General features: G+C 49.1%; 1 protein-coding gene across 1 annotated transcript in view; it reads right to left on the reverse strand.

The window, feature by feature from the left end:
- Nucleotides 1–12,564, reverse strand: part of HEG1 (heart development protein with EGF like domains 1) — a 68,358-nt gene extending 55,794 nt beyond the window's left edge. Inside the window, exons 1-3 of the mRNA XM_072724351.1 lie at nt 12,547–12,564; nt 3,570–3,857; nt 1,242–1,538 (exon numbers count right to left, since the gene is read on the reverse strand). Of these exons, the coding sequence (XP_072580452.1) occupies nt 1,242–1,538; nt 3,570–3,849 (577 nt within the window). The 5' untranslated portion in view covers nt 3,850–3,857; nt 12,547–12,564. The remainder of the gene's footprint in view (nt 1–1,241; nt 1,539–3,569; nt 3,858–12,546) is intronic.
- Nucleotides 12,565–22,735: the final 10,171 nt, after the last annotated feature.

Genomic DNA, 22,735 nt, shown 5'->3' on the forward strand with positions numbered 1-22,735 from the left:
AGTTGTAAATCACTGAACACAGACCTTTGAAACTAAAAAGACTCATAGCTTTTGTCCAATCTAACCAATGTTTAAGAATGACCTTAAAAGGAAACCTCTTAAAACATGAATCACAAATTATATACATACCCAGTAGTCAGCAGACACTATATACAGAGTATTTAAAGGAGGAATGGGCTGTTTTAAATAGGCATTATGGAAAGGACCTCCAGATTCAGTGTTTGCACTGGTGACCTAAACCCAAACCCCTAGTCTTGCAAAGTATCTCTGAGAACCTCTGACCTCTCAAAGTTTTGAAATGGCAATTTCGGAAGCAACCTAACCTCTAATTCCAAGAATATTTCCAGACCTCTCTGTCCTGCTTCTACAGGCATGTGGATGAAAACACACACGGCATGCACGGACTCTGAATAAAAACCTCAGAGAAGAGAAAAAGCGGGCAGAGTTTCCAGCATTTTCTTTGGCCCGTGGCTGGTGGAGCTCTGTGATACTGGAGCACATGCTAATCCCCATTAGTTACCAGCCGCACCTGGTTCTGGGATGGCAGGGAACCTGGGAGAAGGGATGGACACAGCATCACAGTTCCTCTGGGTAGTCAGGTGTTGGATAACCTAGTGTGGTGGGGTAGACGGAGGCTCAGAGGGCTGAGAACGGGCTTGTTGGAACCGAATGCCTGTGTAGGGGCCTTAGCTGATGACTAGGAGCCGAAGAGGCAGAGAGGCGAGCCCTCCACTGCTGCTGCCTTGCAAACACCGGCACTGCGGGGTGTTTTGTTTTTGTTTTTTGTTTTTTTTAAACAATGCATAGAAAAATGTGTATCCATGTTATCTTCACCATGGCAAGAAACGATTTTGCAATGATGAAAAAACACACATTTGTCCTAATCAAATGACACATGCTCTCCATTTCACTCACCCCAGAGCGTGGCCTCTTGTGCAAGGAGACCCACCAACAGCACTCAGTGTACGTGGGGTAAGAGGGGACCAGCAGGGGTTAGTGGACACAAGGACTTAGAGCAGCCACCAGCCCAACTCTTAAGTTCCTCCTTATGCAGTTAAAGAAAACCACTTTTAAAGATGGACTTTAGTATGAAGATACGTTGTGCAGATGGCACATTTTCCCCCAAACACTTTACATTTGTCTCTAGTGTCTTCTCCCCTCAGCGTTGGTGACAGGGATGTTACTGGTGGTCTGTAGGCACCTACTACTTCTATTCTGGATGATGTCATAGGAGCACTTACCCGAGGAGGGCTCCAAGGGAGAGGAGTAAGCCGGTGTCCTGGAGAAATGTGGCCAGGAGAGCGCCAGTCCTGAGGTGTTCCTCTTCCTGGAGAGTGTGGTCTCTTCTCCAGTCTCCAAAGCAGGAAGAGGGAACTGGCCTAAGACCCAAGTGGCAGCCACTTGGGTGTGCACAGTCACTTTGTCTGGGAGCCCCTTTCGTCTCGCCAGGGAACCCCGGGATGTTGCGCTCTCCGTGTGAGAAGGGGCGGTTCTTCCTTCGGACCCTGAGCTGGATGGCAAGTGAAGCATTCCCAAAGCTGAAAGCAGATGGCAACAATTACAATTCCACCAGCAGACTTCCAAATGCCTGAGTGATGTGTAGTGGGCTCACCTCTGACCTCTGTGAGGAGACATGAGGAGTCACTATTCATTCTAAGAAAAATTCACTCCTGAACGAAAGGCCACAAACCAAGACAAAGCCTGTTTTCAGATCTCACAAAGACTGCATTTTGTGGTGGAGTTGTTATAAAAGGGGCACAATGAAGCTAAGTGTCAGATGATATGGAACCAAAGATCCGATTCTGATCACCATGACTCATCACTCACATTCCACAAAGCTAGTCTCAGAATTTACTTGAATTCAACCTAAACAAAATTTCCAATATCCGCATGACCGACACACCTGGGTGTCATCATGGGCAGTTCTAAGCTCTATGTCCATCACTCATGAATGGAACATAAAATACTGTCATTGGTACTCTTTATAGAACTGAGTGCCCCAACCCGACCTCCTAGAACTAGCCTGCGAGACCACGGGGTCATCTTTGATGGCTTCACTGTTGATGGCCTACTTTTAGACTGTTACCAAGTCATATCAATTTTCTTTTGTGAACAGTCTTTACCAATCCCCTCCTCTCTGCCCCTCAGGCCACTGGGCCATGGATCTTAGTGCCCAGCATCTGCCTGGGTGGTCCTCTTGACTCCAGGTTCCCTCTGCCCCATCCTAGACCTGCCTGTCAGCTGAATCCCCCTCCAAATTCACTTTTATCATGTCATTGCCTTGTTCAAAACCCTTTGGTGACCCTCCCTACCACACCAAATCTAAACTGCCTGGTTTTCAAAGGTCTCCATGACTGCCTCTAATCCCACCCACACAACTGTCCTCTCCTCCACGTGGGACTTGCACTCTCCATGTGGGAAGCTGCTGGCCTTCCCACCCCACAAAGAGACCAAGCTTCTCTTCTTCCCTCACGTGGTCGGTGCATCCCACTCCTTAGCTATCCCTCCCACCTTGTTCGGATGCACAGGCAGGCAGGGTCAAATCCCAACTCTAAAACCTATTTAGGGCAGTGGCTCAGCGGTTTAGTGCCATCTGCAGCCCGGGGTGTGATCCTGGAGACCCAGGATTGAGTCCCACATTGGGCTCCCTGCATGGAGCCTGCTTCTCCCTCTGCCTGTGTCTCTGCCTCTCTCTCTCTCAATCTGAATAAATAAATAACTCTTTAAAAAAATAAATAAATAAAAATAAAACCTATTTAGCTGTTTGACCTATACATCTCAATTTAATTAACTTCCCTACCTTCAGTTTCCAAATTCCTAGAATGAAGATAGTGTGACCCCATTGGCTTGCTGTGAGAATTGAGAGAACAGAGATGTTGGCATGCAGTAGGTGCCTAATTGTGCCAGTTTTGTCTGCCCTTCCTCAGTCAAATCTTACACATCCAGCCCCAGCCCCTTCTTGAAACCCTTTGCTGAAATGCCAGGCTGGGGCACCCGGGTGGCTCAGTCAGTTAAATATCTGCCTTCAGTTCAGGTCCCGATCCCAGGGTCCTGAAATCGAGCCCCATGTAGGGCTCCCTGCTCAGCGAGGAGTTTGCTTCTCCCTCTGCCACTTCCTCCACTTCCTCCACTCGTGCTCTCTCTCTCTCTCTCAAATAAAATCTTAAAAAAAAAAAAAAAAAAAAAAAGCCAAGCCACTGAGCTGTGCAGATTGAAGCAGGAGCCACCATTTGAGCTACGTGAACACAAACGCGGCCGTGTTTCCCACCAGACCAGACCTGGTTCCTCTGAGACTGTAGCGTGTGGCACAATTACTGAGGTCGTTTGGATTCACTCTGGCCATGGAATCCCAAGCCTCTAGGTCTGGGATCCGACCCTCGCCTAGTCTATGCTGCTGCTAACTCACTGAATCACAGCATGCCATAGACAGAGCCTAAGCTGCAGGTCTGATCCACAGCCCAGGACCCTCAGATGGACACTGGGGCTCAGGATGGGGAAGAGGGAGACGCAGAAACTTTGTTTTCCAGGGTGGGACATACATGCAGAGAACATCACTGGCACAAACTCACCCGTGGTGATACTCTGGGAAGTCAGAGCTGTTGCTACGTCAGGCGCAACAGGGGAAACGGTGAAATTTGTCTTCCTGGAAGTGTCGTTTCTTCCTCTAGCATCTGCCGCTTCTGTGTGTGGAGTGAGGTTTTCTGGAGCATTTGAAGAAGTGTGGCTCTTTCTGGAGGTCTGAGTCATCACACCCTCCTTGGAAACCACTGTTGAAAAGTCCACTTGATTCTGATCAAAGGTGCCGTTTTCTACGTGTGGTTCAGTGTTACTTTCTAGCCAACTGTTCATTTCAGCAGCTGAAACAATAAGGACATGGACCAGTGAGAGCTCGCTGGCTTCTGAAAGAGGGGGAAACCCTCAGAAAAGCCATGAGCGGACAGATCAGTGAAGAATTGGATTCAGCTAGAATAATTTCACCTTTCTTTTTTTCCCCATGGTGATTATTCTGACAATCCGGGGGGAGAAATTATGAAGTACCAATACTACATAGGATGGAATTTTACAGTTAAGTGGAATAATGATAAAAACCGCTAGAAAGAGACCAATGTGGGACTCGGGGGAGAGCACCAGGCCCCGAGCGGGATGGGGGCAGGGATGCAGGTCAGGTGTGAGCACAGGGAAGGGAGCACTTCCAAACACTGAGGTGGTGAATTGCATCTTCTGGGTGGTAGGAGGGTAAAAGCTGGCAGCTCTCCATCCTGACACCTACTCTGGCAGGCAGGGAATGGGGGCTGGGACATGCATAATTCTGGAAAAAAAAAAAAACCTGTGGACGATTTGGTAATATGACCAAAGCCTTAGTAATATAAATAGGTTTGATGATTTTGTTTCCTTTGAATTCATGCTAAATACTCAAGAATGTGGACAAAAATTTCAGCTGCACTGATATTCATGATGTCATTGTTTATAATAGCACAAAAGGAAGGAAGGAAGGAAGAAACAAAACTGAAAATCTATCGCAGGAGATCAATTAAACCAGTTGCAGTATATCTGCATGAAAGGATGCTATGAGGTATTAAAATGATGTGATAACATAAAATACAGAAATATATTATACAAATATTATTGAATTACAACAACAGGTTTCTTTTTTTTTTTTAAAGATTTTATTTATTTATTCATGAGAGACACAGAGAGAGAGAGAGAGACACAGAGAGAGAGAGGCAGAGACATAGAGGGAGAAGCAGGCTCTATGCAGGGAGCCTGACGTGGTACTCGATCCCGGGACCCCACAATCAGGCCCTGGGCTGAAGGCGGCACTAACCACTGAACCACCCGGGCTGCCCAAAACAACAGGTTTCAAAATGGAATTTCAAGTATGATCTCATTTTGTTAAAAAAAAAAAAAAAGAAGAAGAAGAAGAACAGCAATCATGAATGCGTGTGCGTGCCGAACCCAGATGTAAGCTCTCGACATGCCCTCATTTGTTCAACATCCAGGTAGATCCTCTCATCCTCCCCACTTTGCAGGGGAGGCAGAGAGGCACAGGGGGCCATGCCCAAGACACCAGGCAGCCTGCTCCCCACCCAGGTCCCTGAGCTCTCCCAGTATCCGGCGCGCTGCACAAGGTGCATTGTAGCAAAGCCTCTGGGGCCCCCCTCATCTCCAGTGCAGGGGTGCTGAGGAAAGGTTGCTTATTCGCATGGACAGTTTTTTGACATTTATAAATTAGGGATGGGTGCAGAGTAGTCAGAAAATAGATTGCAACGATCAGTTTCTGCCATATTGCCCAAAGTGGGGCAAAGAGGGCATTAGTCAAAAACGTCAGGATCGCATGAAAGTTGGGGGGAAACTGGGCACAGAGGTCATCACATGTGGTGTCAAGTGTCATTTGTCAAGGCAGGAGGCTGAGACTTGGGTGGGGTGCCCAAGTCCGACCCAAGAAGGCTGCCTTGCTATTCTGACGACGTCGGCACACGACCAGAAACGGCTTGGAAGCCCGAATCTGCCACTGCCGGGGTGCCGCCTCCTGAAGATCACACCAAGAGAACATTCTAAGAGCCGTTTCCCTGGATATCCAAACTAATATGGAGATGAATATGAAATACGTGTGCTAATTGGAGGGCACGGAGTTTAATGAGTTTCTGGAGAAAGCAATGAGGACAAGGACCATTTAAAGTTATTGCTGATTGCACGGCTCCTCTAAAAACCTATCTTTATTTTCCTCATTTGGGAATGATATTTTCCTTTCTGCCTAGAATCAGGCACTGTTGAGAAACCTCTGGGGGAATGAATGAAGTCACTTCTATCGGTATGAGTCAGGCAAGGATGGCCAACCATCTGACCAGCAGAGGCTGTAGGCAGAACCTACGGTTTGGCTCAAAATATCACACACACACACACACACACACACACACACACACTTTCCCAAAAGGAACAAGCTATCTCCTAGATCAGCACTGCCTAAGAGATATATAAAGTAAGACACAAATGCAAGCCACATATGTAACTTTATTTTTAAAAGTAACAGATGAAATTAATTTTAATACGTATTTTACATACTCTGACATATTCAAAATGGTAGTACTTCAATATGTAATTGATATAAAAATTGTTGAGATACTTTGCTTTTTTTTTTTTTTTTTGGTATTACACCTGTATAATCCAGAGTACTATGCTAGCTATGCTTCAAGAGCAGAACAACCACATGTAGCTTCTGGCTACAATACTGGGTAATGCAGTTCTAGGTCAATGGTTCTCAGGTCCACGTCCACCAGCAGTGTGACTCACTTATTGGGGTTGCCAGGTAGGGGGGAGGTGATTTTAAAATCCTCCATAAGAGATTCTGACAAACTTTCCTAAGGGAACCCCTTTCTCTCCAAATCCCTTGAGAATTGCAGATTTCATGCTTCCTAATCTGTTTCCTGTAAGTGATAATTAAGAGAAACTTCCTGAAGGGGGAGGGAAGTTGCCCAGGCATCTGAGCTCCACTGGGGCCCAGCCCCAGACAGGCAAGGGCCACGTTCAGCTGGAAATGGGATATGGATGGGTGTTTTGAGGGGCAGCTACCAAGTCGGTGAGTTCAACTTGAGATTTTGGGGGTTACAGAGACCAGAGACCCACTCACAAAGCATATTCCCATTGTTCTTCCTATTTGAGCTGCAAGGCAAACTGGACACCAGAGAGAAGGGAAAAGAGTTTGAGGATGCTTTCTCTCTCCTTGGGCCACAAGGAGAGAAATTAGTCTTTAGGAAAAAAGTGATTGTGCGGAAGTGGAAAGGACTCAAACCCACACCCTGAAGCTGGTAGGCCATGAGATCTCACTCAGAATGTGGGACTTGCCTACTGCTGAGCCTCTAAGGTTCATATGGCTATGTCTTTGGGGAAGCAGCAGCATGCCCATCTTCAAGGAACTGGGAACATCCTCAGTCAGCTCAAGGAATTCCACTACAGCCTTCAAAAGGCACAGAAGGGTCACATAAAGACAAGACATGGCTAGCACTGAACCATGCAATCTCCCTGGAGGTTTGGCCAAAGATGGAAGAAAAAAAAATGCACACCATAAACAAGACAAAAAGGCAGACCAAAAAAAAAAGGGGGGGGGGGCAGACCACAGTCTTGCCCTGTCCCAGATAACCCTGCCACTACACACTAAATATGCTAAATAAAGTAATTTTTAAAAATCTTTCTAAAAGCATTGCTGAGTTGGCAAGGAAAGAACCAAGTCTTCTAAGACCAAACATGGACCAAGAGCTGGAATTTAGAGAAGTAATCTAGTTCTAGAGCTATAGTTGCCCTAGGGCACCTGCTCAATTTCTGTGACCTTGAACTTCTGTTCTGATGACCATGAGGACAGAGGGGATAGGAGACTCTTTTTTTTTAATTTCTTTTTTTTTTTTTTAATTTACTTATGATAGTCACAGAGAGAGGGAGAGAGAGAGGCAGAGACATAGGCAGAGGGAGAAGCAGGCTCCATGCACTGGGAGCCTGATGTGGGATTCGATCCCGGGTCTCCAGGATCGCGCCCTGGGCCAAAGGCAGGCGCTAAACCACTGCGCCACCCAGGGATCCCGGGATAGGAGACTCTTAAGGAAGGAATCTGAGAGGAGACTCCTGTATCAAGTTGAGACCAGGGCTATACCATATCTATAAAGCACATAGGACAAAAAAAATCTGCCCTGCAGAATGGGACAGCAGGGAAAAGTGGCTTTTGATCTTGATTTTGGAAGGAAAATAAATCTCACTCAAGAATTTGTAACCATAAAGGCAGCCCTCATATGGGTGTGCAGCATGAATTCACATACCAGTGTGGTCTAAACCTCAAACCAAGGATATATTTTAAAATAGGTCCTGAACTTTGTAATACACTAAAACCACTAAATCATATACTTTAAAGGGTGAATTTTATGGTATGTAAATTACATCTCAAACACACACACACCGTTAATGGGAAGGAAAACTGGTTCTGATATATAATGCCTCCTACTTGGCAGAAATAAATATAAATGTTCTCTAAATGAATATACCTTCAATCTAATTTTATCATTTATTGATACAATTCCAAGGAATAAGAGATCACCATCAAAAGGCACAACATATATAAGGAAAAAGGGTATCAGTGGGCAAAAGTCAGAAATATAGATAAGCAAAGACTTCAAATACTGGAATTATCAGTCAAAGGATGTAAGTCTATAAAACTATATGAAAAGAAGTTAAGGAACTGAAAATTAGAAAAAGGGAGACTATAAGTAAAGGCCAAAAGATATGAAAGAACCCTAAATGAAAATTCTAGAAATGAATAAACTATAATAAATGAAATTAGGAAACTCAACAGATTAGATATTATTGAAAAAAGAACTAATGATTACAAGACAGATGAGGGAATGCCCAGATGATATGAAAAGATAGAAAATATGAAAAAGAGATGAAGAGACAAGGAAGATAGAGTGAGAAAGTCCAACATACCTATAACAACCAGGGGGGAGGGGCGCCCAGGTGGCTTAGTCGGTTAAGCATCCGACTCTCAATCTCAGGGTTGTGAGTTCAGGTCCCTTATTGGGCTCCATGCTAGACATGGGGCCCACTTGAAAAAAAATTGAGGGGGAAAATGACAGATCATCTACAGAAGACAAGGAGACTAACAGCTGATTTCTCAACAGCAATAATGGAAGCCAAAAGACACTGGATAAATATTTTCAGTGTGCAGAGAGGAAAAACAAGAATTATAAATGGAGTAAAACCATCTTTGAAAAATATCTTGAGACTATCTATCAAAATAGAAACATTTTTAGTCAAATTTCAGTTTATCAACCACCTCCACTAAAGGAAATTATGGAGAATTTATTTCAAGTAGAAGGAAAACAATGCCAGATGAAGGCCAGAAGGGGCAAGAAGATATAATGAGCAAAGAAAACAGTAAATATGTACATAAATCTAGGGCAACACTGAATTTATAAAATAATTTCTCATCTGTAGGATGAATAAAACAAGGTAGAACAAATCCTGGAGAACAATAGCACATAAGTCAGGAGGGGATAATAAGAACCATGTAATGTTGAAGGGTGACTTTCAATTGTGTCAAAATCCATTTTCACATTCCTCAAACTGACCCCAAAGAATAGAAAGAGGGTGTATCACTTCCAACTTGTAGAGCTTTGAATAATAGGAAATTTCCATTGAGAGAAACTAATAAATATTGTCTAAAACCAAAACAAAGACTCAGTAAATAGCAACATAAGCTTTGAGGTCTGGACATGATTACCAAAATAACCTGTTACAAGGGTTGAAAGTGGTTGATTCTGGGAAGCAGCAAATGATGATGGTAGGGGTGGTCAGGGTTTCTATAACAGCCTTATAAAACGTATCTGATCTTCAAGCTGTGCATGAATTTGCTTAAAAATAAACATTTAAATTTAAGGAAGTTAGATAACAAGCTGGGGTAAAGGTCTGCAGTGCATGGTAAAAGTTTAGCATTCTTAGTACATGAAGAAGTTTTTCAAATTCCTAAGATGTACGTCTTACAAAGAACGTGAATACATGATTCACAAAAGAAAATGTGTAACTGGAGAGTGAATACACGAGAGTATTGTTGGAAAGAAAGAAAATACAAATCCAAACCAGAAAAGACTTAAAAAATTTTTGTATATATTTATTTTTGCCTATCACACTGGCAAAGACTCAATCATTGATAAGACACCGTGTCACTGCGGGCATAGAAGACAGGCACTTGCACACAACATTGGTAAGAATGCAACTGGCACATTCTCCCTGGTGAGACATTTAGCAAGTCACTGCAAAAGCCTTAAAAACGGGCATATATTTCTACCCAGGAATTCCATTTCTGGAAATTAATTGCAAGGAAATTATTAAGGATGTGCGTAAAGTTTCAGGCACAGGGAAGTTTACCACAGCACTGTTTATAATCATGAAAATTGGAAACAACCTGAATTTCTGCAATAGGAAGTTGGTTAACTTAATTATGAGACAACAAAATCTTAAAGGGATGATCAAAATCTATTACTGATACAGTTCTAGATATACGCACTACGCTCACCCCGTGCTATTTAAATTTGTGAAAACACAAATTTAAAAATGGCATACACCATATGACCTTATGTTATCAAGAGTATATGTTTAAGAAAAATGCATCTCCTAAGAAAAAGAACAACAAATAACGCTGGCGTCTTGGTAAAAGGGCTCCAGGTCTGCAAGCCACCTTGTAACAAGCTTTCTTTGGTGCCCAGACCCGCTCCCCAAGGCAGGTAAAGCCTGTAGGCTTGGCTCATGCAACTTGCTCAGAATACAGCCGTTTCTGCAACAAGGAGGTGAGTGGCACTGCCTACCCAGCTGAAGGGCTGATGAGTTTACCTGCGTCTGAACCACCCAGCCTCAGGGTTCCTAACCACTCAGCACCTGTGGCGGCCACAGCTGGTGGCCTGACCAAAGGGAGGTGCCGACGACCATCTCTCCGCCCAGCAGGTCACCGCTGGGCCCTGTTGACTTAGCGACTTGTGGGCTTGTGATGCCACCTCCACCCTCCTCCCCAGATGAGGGCCCTGTTGACCTTTAGCGTGTGAGCTGCAGATGCCACAGCCACCTGGATGGAGGAGACACTCCTACCTTAGGGACCCTCGTCATCGGAGGAGCTCTCCCTTTTTTCCCTAAGGAACGTATGAGGCGACATGACAAAGTTGCTCACTTCACCCATACCTTGTGAATCTGTGCTCTCCGCATGAAGGTCCTGTGGTCTAACAGGAAAAGAGCCCGCTTCCTGCCCCCTGCTTGGATCTAGAAACCCAGTGCTTCACAGGAGAAGCACCGGCTGTGGTTAAAGTCAGGCTGTCTGTGCTAGACTTCCGGTTATACCATGTACATGCCCTATGACCTCAGGCAAGACACATTCTTTCTCTGTGCCTTGGCTGCTTCCTCTGTTAACGGGGGCAGGGACAGCACCTGCCTCCCTGGGCTGCGACAGGGTACACACACACACACACACACACACGTGAGAGCTTCAAGAGTATCTGGTATGTAGTGAGGGCTACATCCATCACTGCCACTCAGGGGACCTAGGTCTATCAAGTTTGAACACACAGATTTGGAGAGGACCTTGGCAGGCACTGCTAACCGATCCCTTCTCAGTCTCCCAATCCTTCTCTGGGCAGCCTAGGAGGCAGCAAAGGTGAAAACCCTCCTGGAAGCTCAGAGTGGGCTGAGTGGCTGCTGGGGCCACGGGGGCCTCAGTCTGGCTTTGCTCTGTGACGCTCTTCTAGCGAGTGCAGGGAACACCGGGGCGGGGGGCACAGGGTTAGAGCTGGGCCCACCTCTGGCATGATAAGCCCTTGGTATCACTGGCCCATAGGGTTCTAGAACAGGATCCTGCTGCCCCCTGGGTAACTCTGGAGGTCCCTCCACTTCTCTTATCGCCTGTGAATTCTTCAGAAAGGGATGAACAAACCCTGCAGCAAGCCAAGCCACCTGCTTTGCCACGCGAGGTCTCTTTTGATCGTGGACGTACAAGTGCTTTACGTGATTCCATGCTGTAGTTTGGGGAGATCATTGGGTCAAATGCTAAAATATTTACTGAGGTCCAAGGAGGAGTCCTTCGAGAAGCCCCGAGTTGTTGAGGGCTACTGTGATTGAATTTTGTGTAAACCCTGAGCGGGAGAGACATTCAGAGTAAAGGGGACAGGGCTCAGCAGGGACCTGCCCCATGCGGGGTTACCTACCACAACCAGGATCCTGCTCTGATGCTTAGTGGAGAAGAGAAATGGAAAGAAGGGAGGCCCAGGCTTGGAGTCTGGGCCAGATGGGGAGTGAGGAGAAGGGACCGTGCCCTGCCAGGCACTCAGGGGCAGCCTCTGAGGTGGGAGGGGGCACCCTGCAGCTCAGCGCCGGCTGGCCCTCTCATCTCACTCCTCCTTCTCCCCAGATGGTCAGAGGCGATGGCTCACACCCCACCCACGTGCCACGGCAACTGAGCCACACCAACCAGCCTCACAGTGGAGTTTAGACGTCCCAACTTCCCAGGTATCTTCAGAGCTGGACGTACCACCCTTCCCCCTGCACTCAGCCCCCCGTGTCAGGCCATCACGTTCCCTTGTACTATGAACGGCTATTAAATGAACGAGACACTTTCATTGCTTTGACTAGGGTTTTTTTTTTTCCCCCAAGTTGACAACTTCCACTTCTGCGGTGCCTTAATGTTCCAAAACATCTGTTTGTGAACCAACATCAGGGATGCTAGCGGAGCCCAGGAGTAGGATTTCCTAATTAGCAGCTGCTACAGAGTCAACTTCTCACCACCCACTCCGTGATTTGGGGGTTTTCGACTTGCATGGTTTCTGAGGCGGAGTGGGTGTGTACAGGCGAGGCTGTGTCATCCAAAGAGGCCATTTCCTCCCAGAGGGCCCAGCCGGCCCCCACACAGCCCCACGGCCGCTTCTGCAGGGCCCCCATCAGCCCCATGGCAGAGTGAAAGCAGCCTCCCCTTATTTTCATTTCCCTCCGTTGTGATTCAGATTTCACAAACATCTATTCAGTGCTTACCGCGTGCTAAGTGTTTTCACAGGCATTTATCTCATTTAATGAGAATGACAGCTGGTCAAGTGGGTACCCCGGCGCCCGGGAACACCAGGGGCGGAAAGATTAAGTGGCTGTTCGAGGTCACGCACTGGACGGCAGGCACAGTCTGGACCCGGCTTCTTCCGTGACACAGGGCTGTAAGGCACTGGTCGCTGAGCAATGTCCCCCTGGTCTTCAAATTCCTGCCTCGAGCCCATCTGCAGGGACTTGCTCCTCCCTACGAGGAGCAATGGAGTGTGGGTCACACGGGCTTCTTGGTTTGGGGACAGCTGCACTCACCAGCAGGAACACTGAGCAAAAGGACCCCGGGGTCAGCTTCTCAGAGATCATTTCACGGCTAATGTGAAGAATGATGATAAAGAAAGAGTGGAGACAGGATGGAGAATGAGTCTGAGGCTGTAACTTCCAAGTGGAAATGTCTCACAGGCATTTAAAAATTTGGGACTAGCAATGAGGAGGGAGGATGAGCAGATGGGGTAGGAAGGGAAAGTGAGGCCAAGGACTCCCTTAGGGGGATCTTGAATCAGAAGGAGAAGAGGGATCAGTGAAGGAGGCACAGAGGCCCAGGGAAGGATAGGATGGGTTAGGGGTACGAGCCAGGAAGGTGAGGAGTGCTGGGGCACAGCGGAGAGGCACGACCCGGCCTGCACAAAGACCAGGGATCAAAGTCCCCAGGACTGGGGCAGCCTGGGTGGCTCAGCGGTTTAGCGCCTGCCTTCAGTCCAGGGCCTGATCCTGGGGTCCCGGGATCAAGTCCCACATCGGGCTCCCTGCATGGAGCCTGCTTCTCCCTTTGCCTGTGTCTCTGCTTCTCTGTCTGTCTCATGAATAAATAAATAAAATCTTAAAAAAAAAAAAAAAAAAAAAGTCCCCAGGACTTTCCGGAGTGTCGCCTGGCAGACAGAGGAGGAGGCTCAGATTGCTAGGGGTTAAGGTTCACGAGGGAAAGCTCTGGAACAGTAAGACACTGACCACCACCCCCCCCCAGCTGCAAATTTCCTGTTTCTGGCTCCTCAATGGAGCTTTCCTGGGATCCCTCAGCTTGGGGAACACTCGGGAGAGCTGGGGGCCTCCTAGCCACACGGCTGGATGGGACAGCATGGGTTCTTAGCCCAGTGATCGTGTCCTTCTTCATGACTTGAAAAGAGACTCCCTGGACTCAACTGCTCACACAGGAATTGAACTGAAATTAAAAGCTCCCTTTTTAACTCTCCTTTTGCTATCGCAGAAGTCTGTAAACCACGAAAGGAGCGGGACGCTGACCACCGGGGAGAATGGAATTTTGCCCCTATTCTCAGAGATCGAATTAAGAAATCCCGCGTGTCTACCATCCGCGAAGCACTGCTTTTACAGGATAATTTCAGGGGGATAAAGGATCCCATTAGATCCGGACATTCTGAGTGGCAGGCAAGGTAGGAATTGTTCCCTCACTGCAGGAAGAGAAAGCTCAGCCTCAGGACTGAGGTCACCTGCCCAGAAAACCCAGAACTAAGTGGCAGGGTGGAGACCAGAGCCCAGTGCGTTCTTTCTGGGGTCCCTGCTAGTCAACCACACCCAAATGAAGCCAATGAGGACGGAGAAGAGGGAAGCTCAGCCAACCCGTCCCAAAGGAATTTATGGCATGCAGCCTGCCTCACTAGCTAGCATCCACAGTGCTTTGCATCATCCATTCTGGCTAAAGTTGGGAAATCGCCTGGGTTGACTCTGGTGCTCCATCCCTCTCCAAAAGTGACCCCAAGTGACCCCGACCCTTTGGGATCATAGCGGCCAACTAGTCTGACCTCAGATGACAGCAACAGTTCCAAGTCCACACTACAGCTAGAAATGAGTGGCATTTGTAAATTCAAAAAAAAAAAAAAAAAGAGTTTCCTTTCATACTCATGAGGACAGCCATTATCAAGGAAAAGAAAGAAAAAGGGAAGTGAGTGCTGGTGAGAACTTCGAGAAATCAGAACCTCCGGACACTGCTGGTGAATAGAAAATGGTACAGCCACCGCAGAAAACACTTTGGCCATTCCTTAAAAACTTAAACGTAGGATTACCGTATCATCCAGCAATTCCACTGCTAGGTACACGCACAAAAGAACTGAAAGAAAGGGATCAAACCGGTGTTTGGACACCCATGATCACAGCAGCATCACTCACAATAGCCAAAAGGTGGGAGCGACCCACGCATCCGATGATGGAGGAAGGGACAAGCAGCATGTGCTACCTGCCTACCTACAACAGGATGCTACTCGGCCTTAAAAGGGCGGTTAATTCTGATACCTGCTGCATAAGTGAACCCTGAAGACCTCATGGTAGGTTAGACGAGCCAGTCACAGAACAATTATTATATGATTCCACTTATACGAGGTACTTGTAGTGGGTAGAGTCATGGGGACGGAAAGTGGGATAGAGGTGAGCAGGGGCTGCAGAGAGGGAGGACTGGGGAGCCATGGCTTGAGTTCCTATTTGGGATAATAAAACAGTTTTGGAGATGGGTTAGTGGTGGTGGTAGTACAAACGTGTGAATGTCCTCAATGCCAATAACTAGTACACGTCAATATGGTTCAAATGGTAACTTCTACGTTATCCCAATAAGCAAATATATACTTAGGGACACCTGGGTGGCTCAGGGGTTGAGCATCTGCCTTCGGCCCAGGGCGTGATCTCGGGGTCCCTGCAAGGAGCCTGCTTCTCCCTCTGCCTGTGACTCTGCTTCTCTCTCTCTCTGTGTCTCTCATGAATAAATAAATAAAATCTTAAAAAAAAAAGAAAATACATATTTACTGAGCATCAAGCACATAGAAGACACTGTGGAATCTGCCTCAAGCAGCCTATTGCTTCCAAGAGAGCTGAGTGGTGGGAATAAATCACCGAGATGCCGGTGCCAACGGCCCTGGGGTGCGAGAGGCGGCCCAGCCGGGCAGAGAAGGTAGCCAGCGAGTTTGGAAGAAGGTACAGGGCTGGGAGCAGAATCCCGTCGTCCCCTCCACTGCTATATTCTCCCCAGATCCCTGCCTTCACCCCCAGGAATCTGACAAATGAGGGGGATTTCCTGCCGGATGGCTGGCAGGTGGGATATTTAGGGGCAGGCAGGAACCTGGGGGCATGGAGGGAAGGTGGCTGCGGCCTCACCAGAGGGCAGCCGCCCACTCGGCTCAGCTGCTCTGGGCTGTGTTTTGAAACACTGCTGCGGATGTAATGATTCTGGGTGGAGGACGTTTAGGAGCCAAATGAGTTTGTGTGAACAAAAGGCAGCCCTCAATCGGGGACTGTCCAGGGCTCTCGGGGAGTTTCATTTCCTTCCTTGTTCTTGCCCTGAAAGGAGCAGCCCTAAGAAAAACTATTCACATCAAGAAGTGTTTCGACTTGAGACCCGATGATCTGATTTGCAAGAACAGATCCCCGAGGAACAGCCTCCAGTAATGAAAAGTATACAACTTGCGAGGCCCATTAGCCTCCCCTCCCTGTGAGAGTCAGCTTTTGTCTAGCTGAGCATCCTCTGGGGAGAAAGGCAGGCTTGAGGGGCTGAGCCACGACCCAGGGCGGAGCTGGCCTGGAGGCCCTGAGTTTGGGGTCAGGCTTCCAGAAAGAGAATTGCCTCTGAGATGGCCTGGGCGTGCTCAGGAGGGAAGCAGCCTAACCCAGGCAGGAGAGGAAGACGAGGACTCTGATGTGACCTCCTGCTCCTTGCTTTAAAAATAATTCTATAGGCTTAAAAAAAAAAAAAAAGGCTCTGAGAAAAAGCCCCAAGGTCAGGTCAGAAGATTCCCATTCAATTAAATAAGTAAACAAAAAGGCTCTGTGCGGGGGCGGGGGTGGGGGTGGGGGGCAGCCCTCTATCTGGTGTCTCGGTTTTTCATTGCCCCTCCTGGTCCTTGGAAAAATAAACACTCAGCAGAGGGGCTGCGGGGAGGCCGGGGAGGCCGGAGGGGAGGCCGGAGGGGAGGCCGGAGGAGGAGGGGGCCCGTGGTGCGCGGAGGTGAGGATGCGGTGGACAGGGAAGCGGGCCGTCTCCTGTCTCCCGTGTTGTCACCCTAGCATTCGCTCACACCCAGAGAGGAAGCCCGGTGGCCCGGCTCCACCAAAGGAGGCCTGCCAGCTTGGCCAAACAATAAAAGGCAAGGAAAAACATCCTGGTTCTGCGGAGGAAGGGGGAGGCGGGAGAGGGCGGTTAGCACAAAATGAGATGCGGCCCTGGGCCTTAGCACTGTGCGTGGCCACCTGACTTTTTGCTAGATTCTTGCCCTTAATTTGTTCTGCAGCCCCGTGTGGAGGGGCCCAGGGCTCTGAGGAAATCCTAGAAGCAGCATTTGGGAAAGTCTACGGTGTGGGATGAGGCTGCAGCGCAGAAGGGTCTGCTGAGCTGGGCAGGAGAAGGGGAAGGGAGCAGCACGGGCATGGCCCACGGTGGGGCCCTCCGAGATCCCAAAATAAAACCCACCTAAAGACATCAATTCCAGATTTACCAACAGGGGTTTACAGTTCAGATCGGGGAAACCTGACACTCAATGCAAAATATCACCAATATTTTAAAAACTCAGTTGTATGCCACAGCTCGTTAAGAAAAAGAGATAAAATAGATGGAGAAGAAAGGAAGAGGGCTGGAAAGAGAAATAACGCAAAGGGGAAGGGAGTTACTTACAGAGAGACTGAGAGAGATTAAAACTAGGGGGAGGGGATCCCTGGGTGGCTCAGCGGTTTGGCGCCTGCCTTTGGCCCAGGGCGCGATCCTGGAGACCCGGGATCGAGTCCCACGTCGGGCTCCCGGTGCATGGGGCCTGCTTCTCCCTCTGCCTGTGTCTCTGCCTCTCTCTCTCTCTCTCTCTCTGTATGACTCTCATAAATAAATAATAAAAAAATTAAAAAAAAAAAAAAAACTAGGGGGAGGGGATCCCTGGGTGGCTCAGCGGTTTAGCACCTGGGTGCGATCCTGGAGACCCGGGATCGAGTCCCGCGTCGGGCTCCCTGCGTGGAGCCTGCTTCTCCCTCTGCCTGTGTCTCTGCCCGTCTCTCTCTCTGTCTCTCGTGAATAAATGAATAAAATCTTTAAAAATAAATAAATAAATAATAAAAAAATAAAACTAGGGGGGAAATAATAACCAAAGCAGGGTTATTACAAGCATGACGACGACGACAGCAGCCCCCGCTGGGCACCCTGCTGGGCATTCACGTGGACTGTCCCAGTTGATCCCACCATAACCCCGGCAGGTAGGCACCAGTCGTGCTCCCGTCCTGTTGATAAGGAAACTGGGGTGTAGGGAGACCGTGTGGCTGGCCCGAGGCTGCGCAGCCAGGGATACACTGGGACCCCGGACCTGGGCGGCCTGACTCCAACAGGCCAACCCAAAAAGTCTAACGAAACACACCAAAACAAAAAACCCAGAAATAAAAAAAGGACGGAGGATACGAAAGGGAAGCCCACGATGAATACAGAGAGCTACAGGGAGATGGTGGCCTGACAAGCGTGTGCGTGCTTGGCCGGCGGCCGCAAGCATCCAGGGGTATGTGGAGAGAAGACAGGTAACCGCGGGCTCCTCCCCGGTGAGGAAACGGGTGACTTCCTTGATCACGTTCCCAGGGCTCTGAGGACAGACTGGCTCCGGGGAGGCGCTAGGTAAAAGCTCACTGAGCAGAGCGAGGGGCGGTGGGCCTGGGGAGAACATCCCACTGGGCGGGAGGGAGGGGGGATGAAAGCGCTAGTCACCCCGACAGGAGGCCGCTGGCAGGACAGAGATGGGGAATGCAAGCAGGCCAGTGAGATTTCCTAGAATGTTGTCCCTCCCCTACTTTCTACTCATCCTCCTGTGTCCACTTGCTCCAGGTGCAGGATGCACCTGCATCCTCACTGCCTCACCTGGAGTAACACCAGGCCCGATGCCTCCCCGCCGTCCCCGCACACGCTCACTCACACAGCCGGTCCACGGGGACGGATTTTCATTTCACCCCTACGGCGGCACGTGAGCTGGGCAAACCGGCAGCCTAGTCCCCATGTGCAGACGGGAAAACAGGCTCAGAGGTGGGTGCCCTGCCTGGCTCACAGTTGGCTCATTGTTTTCTGACTCCAATCTGCATTTTCATGGTCATAATTACATTTGCTCCTCCTTGAAAGCCTTGGCAAGGAAGCGGGACAGATACCATTGGCCCCACTTCCAGCACAGGGAAAGTAAGAGCAGGGACATTCGGCAGCCGCCCCAAGCCACGTAGCTAGGAAGTGAAGGGGTTAAGACCCTCAGGGCTCCTGAGCTGCCCCTGGCATCTCTGGGCCCTAACTCTGCCCCTGGCTATACGCAGCAGCACTGTCACCACAAGGCACGGCTATCCTATAAATAATTCCTAAGCAACCACAGGAATCCACCTAACCATGAACACGGTCCTCTTCAAAGAGACCTCATTAAGGCCATGCTTAGGCCAACAATGCTGTCACTCCTCAAGCTGTTTCCTAAAATCCTCTAATCTTCAACAGAGCCTGCAGAATATTCTTGAGTTTCCTGAACAACGACCACGTGCTCATCCCTTGGTAATGGATTTGGATTATTCTGGAAACAGACAAAAATCTGAAGCCCAGTCTAGTGACGGAGGCCAGAGGCTGAGATAGCGGACTCCATTTCGGATCCTGGGTGAGGTCTAAGTGCAAAGAACACTCCAGAGTGAGTCGCTTGGGACCCAGGCACTGGCACTACAGGTGGCTCCCAACTCCTTCAAATGCTTTTTGAGGAGTGTGCCAATGACCTCTGGCCTGAAGGAGGATACCCTTTGGCCACAGAGGTCCTACCATGATTTTAAAGGCCTATTATTTTGCAGTCACACCTCACAGATTGTTTTTATTGAATCCTTATGCTTCCTGGGCACTAATCGGTCTTCTCAGATGATTATAGGTGAGGGCTGTCTAGGTGGCACTTAGTTCTTCGGACTTCAAGTCTTCAAATCTTGTTCTTTCCTCCCTGTATTTGAAGCTAAGGATGGAGAAAAAGTTCTAGGCGTACCAAGAAGTGGGGTTGGCAGGGCCTGGGGTGGGAAAAGGGCGGTCAAGTAAAAAAATGTCCTTGGAAGGTGGACTTGAGTCCTTTGCATTCAGGACTTGTCCCCCATCCAGTGAACCTGGAGGTGAATGAAGGGGGGGGATTGTCATCAATACAAAGGTCCATATTTTACAGAGGACACATGACACTTACATATCCTAAATGGGGCCACTAATAGGCTCGCTGACACAGGAGAAACTGAAAGCACAGGGAGGCTGAGCACCTTCCCAAGGACCCACAGGCTGCAAGCGGTTCTGGTGAAGTGTGAACTGAGGCGCCTGACCCCCCCCAAGCCAGGACCTCCCCAGGTGTGACCGCAAAGCCAGCGGGGCTCTTATCCACACCCTGGTGACAGATGATCCCAGGAAAAGTCTCACTCGGCACAAACAAAAGTCCGGGTGGCCCCGGAGGCTACAGGAGGGACACTCACGCCCACGCCGAAGCTGTTTCCACCGCCCCCACCACTAAGGGAAGGAACAATGCAGAGGTTTTCCACACCAACCTAACTCATGAGAATCGCTGGTCATGACCTTGCACAACGAACAACATCCTGCCCGATTCCAACCAGGCGTCTCTCTCCTGCGTTCCCGCGATTTCATCCTCCAACGGGGCGGCTTCAGTGCATGGGGACCAGGATGGCCCAGGGTCACCCGGTAAGCTTGACCTCAGCCTCACCCTCTTCTCGTCACCTGTATTCCTCCTTGGTCTTCATCTCCCGACTTAGCTAAGACGTTGAGCAGAAAGCTGTCAAACATGTCACATCCGCCCCCTTGCTTGCAGTAGGCCAGTCCCTTTCCAGCAGAGACACGGGGGCTGCCGTCACTCAGGTGAGATCCGAGCCGCCCCTGAGGCCCCCGCGACCACGGGAACTGAGCACACAAAGCCCGCCAGCCACACCACCGCACACATTCCTGTGTGACCGGGAAGCCAGGGGGGTACCACCCTGCAGCTCGAGCACCCCGGAGCCGAAGTACAAAGCCCAAGAAATGTGTCTACTTTTAGCAGCATCTGTGGACTTAGAAATGGGCTTTTGAGCTTCTTAAGCGATCTTATGACAGGAGCCCTAGGTCACATGGTGGTGCAGGTGCTGCTGCAGGACCACCTGGGCAGTGAGCGGCTGCCTGCTGGACACATGCTCCCTGGGCCAGGGGCGCAGACGATGTAACCCGTGCCTCCTCTCCAGGAGCGAGAGGTCCAGCAGGCTCCCGGGTGTACTGTGGGGCCCTTTCCCCGTCCCTTGCAGGCTCCACAGCTCCTGGACCCTGAGCTAAGAAGCCGGGTGTTGAGTCTCCTCACCCTTGAGGCCAGCATCAGGGAAGTCAGGAGGTGCTGACGGGATAAACCCGACACCCTTAGAAATAAAGCATTTAGCCTGGGGTAGACCAACCCCTTCTTTCATAAGGAAAGGAACAGAAGTGACATGCCCCAAGTTACCGCGTGTCTAAGATGCAGAGCCAAAACTTGTCCCTGAACCTTCTGGTGCCTCCGGGGTGGCCAGAGCCTCCACCTCTGGCCACCCCACATTGCTGGAGCACCATCTTCACACCCAACTGTAGCTCTGTCACTATCCTGGTTATGAAATTGCTTTACTGGTTGCCAGAACCTTTCCGGGAATAACCGAGTCTGTGAAATGCAGCCAGTCACATCACTCGGTTGGCAGCATCTGGGTTTGTCAGATATCTCCCAATCTAAGGTGACCTCTAATCTTGCATCATGTCCTAAACACAGAGACCAAAAGTTTCTGAGCACAAAGTAAAACTTGCTGACCCTGGCTAGAAATCAACCAGGGTAGACGAAGCAAAAGACTGAGAGGCCCTGGCACAACGTGCGGGGCTCGATCTCACGACCCGGAGATCATGACCTGAGCCAAAGTCAAGAGTCGGGAGGCTTAAACGACTAAGCCACCCAGGTGCCCCAAGAAAGCTTTATAAAGGTCCCTTCGAACCCAAAGAGTCTAGGATTCTAGAGAATTATCAAAATGTTCTTACAGACCCAAAATGGAAATCTAATTTTGCCCAGTACGCCACCATTTAAAAGATCAATTAATCATCGCCAAGGAAATGGCTCTCGTTTAGAGAGATACAAGGTCCCTGTGGCATTCTCTTGCCCCATCCCAAATTTTGCATTTCAGTTCTTTCTAAAATGCTTGTGTTCCTTTCTGTCTGGCTGCTTTGCCCACAGCATTTGGCTAGACGGCCTCCCTGCCCAGACGTAGCCACCCTGACACAACTGGTGGGCAGCTGGCCGCCTGGTCTGCAGGAACCCACCTCCAGCGGCAGCTCCCATCATGTGCCTGCTCACCAGACACCACCCAAAACATCCTCTCTTCAACTTGACTCAGACCAGAGGATGAGGTGGAGTCCCAGAAGCTTCCAGAAATGTGGTTAGTAGAGAGATGCTGTGATAGGCCACACCCAACACACACACACACACATACACACGCATGTCCTATCAGAGGAGGTCTAGATGGAAAAGAGGCAGGAGGGAGGTACTGTGTTTTAACCAAGATGCCTGGTAACACACAGGAGGTGGAGAGATCCACGCAATCCCACGAGGCTGCTGAGATAATTTGGTACCATTTGGTGGTATTGTCAGGAATCTCAAAATTTTCCATATCCAGGAATTAACACTAAAAGCAAATAATCGGAGACAAGTACAAAAACTGATGCACACGGGCTCCCTGCATGGAGCCTGCTTCTCCCTCTGCCTGTGTCTCTGCCTCTCTCTCTCTCTCTGTGTCTCATGAGTAAATAAATAAAATCCTTAAAAAAACAACAAAAAAAAAGGGGGACCCGTGAGTGGCTCAGCGGTTTAGCATCTGCCTTTGGCCCGGGGCATGACCCCAGGGTCCTGGGATCGAGTCCCACGTCGGGCTCCCTGCGTGGAGCCTGCTTCTCCCTCTGCCTGTGTCTCTGCCTCTCTCTCTCTGTCTCTATGAGTAAATAAATAAAATCTTTAAAAAAATAAATAAATAAATAAATAAGATTTTTAAGGCAGACATGACGATGCAGCTTGGAAATACGTCGATGCTCGCACTTTGTCCTGAGCCCAAGTCAAAAGTGTCCCCTCGTGGCCTCACTGTTGACGGGACAGCAAGGCAGGCTTCCAGCGGGAGCAAATGTCGGGGAGGAGGGGTCCCTCCGCCT

Source organism: Vulpes vulpes, chromosome 1, assembly GCF_048418805.1.
Source record: "Vulpes vulpes isolate BD-2025 chromosome 1, VulVul3, whole genome shotgun sequence".
Classification (NCBI taxonomy): domain Eukaryota; kingdom Metazoa; phylum Chordata; class Mammalia; order Carnivora; family Canidae; genus Vulpes; species Vulpes vulpes.